Source organism: Pundamilia nyererei, unplaced genomic scaffold (assembly GCF_000239375.1).
Source record: "Pundamilia nyererei isolate P.nyererei 1_Seehausen unplaced genomic scaffold, PunNye1.0 scaffold00338, whole genome shotgun sequence".
Taxonomy (NCBI): domain Eukaryota; kingdom Metazoa; phylum Chordata; class Actinopteri; order Cichliformes; family Cichlidae; genus Pundamilia; species Pundamilia nyererei.
The window spans coordinates 75,740-77,786 of NW_005187739.1; the positions used below are offsets into that span (position 1 = coordinate 75,740).

Consider the following 2,047-nt stretch of genomic DNA (forward strand, 5'->3'; position numbering starts at 1 on the left):
AAAAACCAAGATGTAACATGTGTCATGTGCGCTGCTACATGACACAAATGTAGTGCGAAGTGCATTTTAAACAGTGCGTATTACAATATTTGAGCATTAGCCAAAAAACAAACAAACAAAAGGCATGCATTCAAGCAGCTGCACGATAAAATAAGAACCATTTATACAGCACACATTAAGACTCAGCTTACAGTGAAGCCGGCCAATGGACTGATTCCTGATGTCAGTGACTATGTGTTTTTTGTAGGAATGCTGCTGGTAACTGCCGACACCCTGGGACATGACTTTCACGTCTTCCAGATCCTCACCCACCCGTGGGCATCTTCGCAGAGTGCCGTTCACCATCTCTATACGTTGCATCGTGGGGAGACCGAAGCCAAGGTCTGAAACAAACTCAAACCTACACGCACACTGCAACCATCCACTGGGAGTAATAGTACAGATTTTTAATGAGTGTTTAGATTGCATTGATTCACATACACATACATTCTAGTCAAATGTAGTAAATTGTGCACTTGTATGTAAGTATAATTATTACTTCTTTCTTCCTGTCAAATCACTGCAATATGATTAAGATAGTGAAGATAGTGAAACCAAAAAAAGGGTAAGAACAAAGGTACGGTATTACAAACAAAACACAATTTATTACTGCTCTTCCCTCCATAGAACAAAAGTATGTGTAATAGTGACCATGAAATTTAAAAACATTAGCGTGATACATAAGGTCAACAATAGAAAGTAATGCATTTATTTATCCATCAACCTCATTTTTACTACCTTGCTGAGCAGTGTTGGCAAAGGTCTTAGCGTAGATGGCTGGACCTTCCTCTCCCTGACTGTCTCCTTTGGCTGCTCCAGGGATATTTTACCAGCTCAAAACCATAAACTTTCCAGGCTGTCCCGGTTCAGCCCAGGGGTTTTCTCCTCATATTTTTTAGCGCAAAACCTAGGTGGCGAAGAATAATCTTACTGAGATACCTGGACCACCGGAACTGAGAGCAACTCTCCCTCTCTCCAAAGATGAAACAACCACTATCTCATGACCATATTGTGGGTAGGAATGTAGATCAACTGTTAAACTCACAGCTTTTATCATTTATTTAATGACTTAGTTATCCTCTGTTGTTTCTTCATTTCCTTTCAGTAGTAGACAGGAGATGACCCTTCCCTTAGCTGTCCAGTTTGAGTGAGATCCAGGTTTGGACCAGTCCCCCTCCAAACCACATTCCCATTTAAACAGATACATTTATGAGAAAAATACATGATTGGTAAAGAAAAACATTCATCCAGTTTATAGAAAATAACAAGCTCCACCCCCTCGATGAACTGCAACATTTAAACAGCATTAAAACATTACCTGTGTTGTTATTCTATACAATTTAGCATAATTGTGTTTTTATAGTACGAAATCACAACAACAGTTACCTGAAGTTGCTTTATATTGTAAGGAAAGACCCTACAGTAATACAGAGAAACCCCAGCATTAAGACAACCAATGAGAAAGCTTTTGTGAAAAGTGGGAAGGAAAAACTCCCTTTTAACAGGAGGAAACATCATCCAGAACCAGGCTCAGGGACGGGCGGCTATCTGTGTGACCAGTTGGTGATGAAGGGAGACAGAACAAAAGACTTACAGAGGAAGAGAGCCAGAGATGAATTTTAACTAATGATTAAATGCAAAGCTGTGTACAGATACATAGTGAGTGAAGAAACACTCGCGTGTTACCTGATTTAAACCTAACCATTACTTTATCAAAAAAGAAAGTTTTAATTAAAGAGGATGTCTCTGCTAAAATCTTGAGTTGACACATTATTACATGTGGTCATTGTCACGGCGAGTGAGGTGAGCCGTGGAGGAGGAAATGAAGGATCCAAGTACAGGCAGTCGTGAGGGTGTGAAGGTGGTTTATTAAACACAAAAAGAAAGGCAAACGGCAACAAGGAAAACTAAACTATACTGGGAAACAACTAAAACTACAAGACACAAACCTGAATGAGAACGAGCGGAAACACTAGGCGGATGACAGCAGGGAAACACACAGATGACG

At 40.1% G+C, this 2,047-nt stretch overlaps 1 protein-coding gene across 3 annotated transcripts in view; it reads left to right on the forward strand.

Moving 5' to 3' along the window:
- The window catches only part of bcas3 (BCAS3 microtubule associated cell migration factor), a 302,830-nt gene that overhangs the window by 54,364 nt on the left and 246,419 nt on the right, over window positions 1–2,047 (forward strand). For all 3 annotated transcript variants that reach the window (XM_005752005.1, XM_005752007.1, XM_005752009.2), the window contains exon 13: window positions 248–381. In XM_005752005.1, the coding sequence (XP_005752062.1) occupies window positions 248–381 (134 nt within the window). The remainder of the gene's footprint in view (window positions 1–247; window positions 382–2,047) is intronic.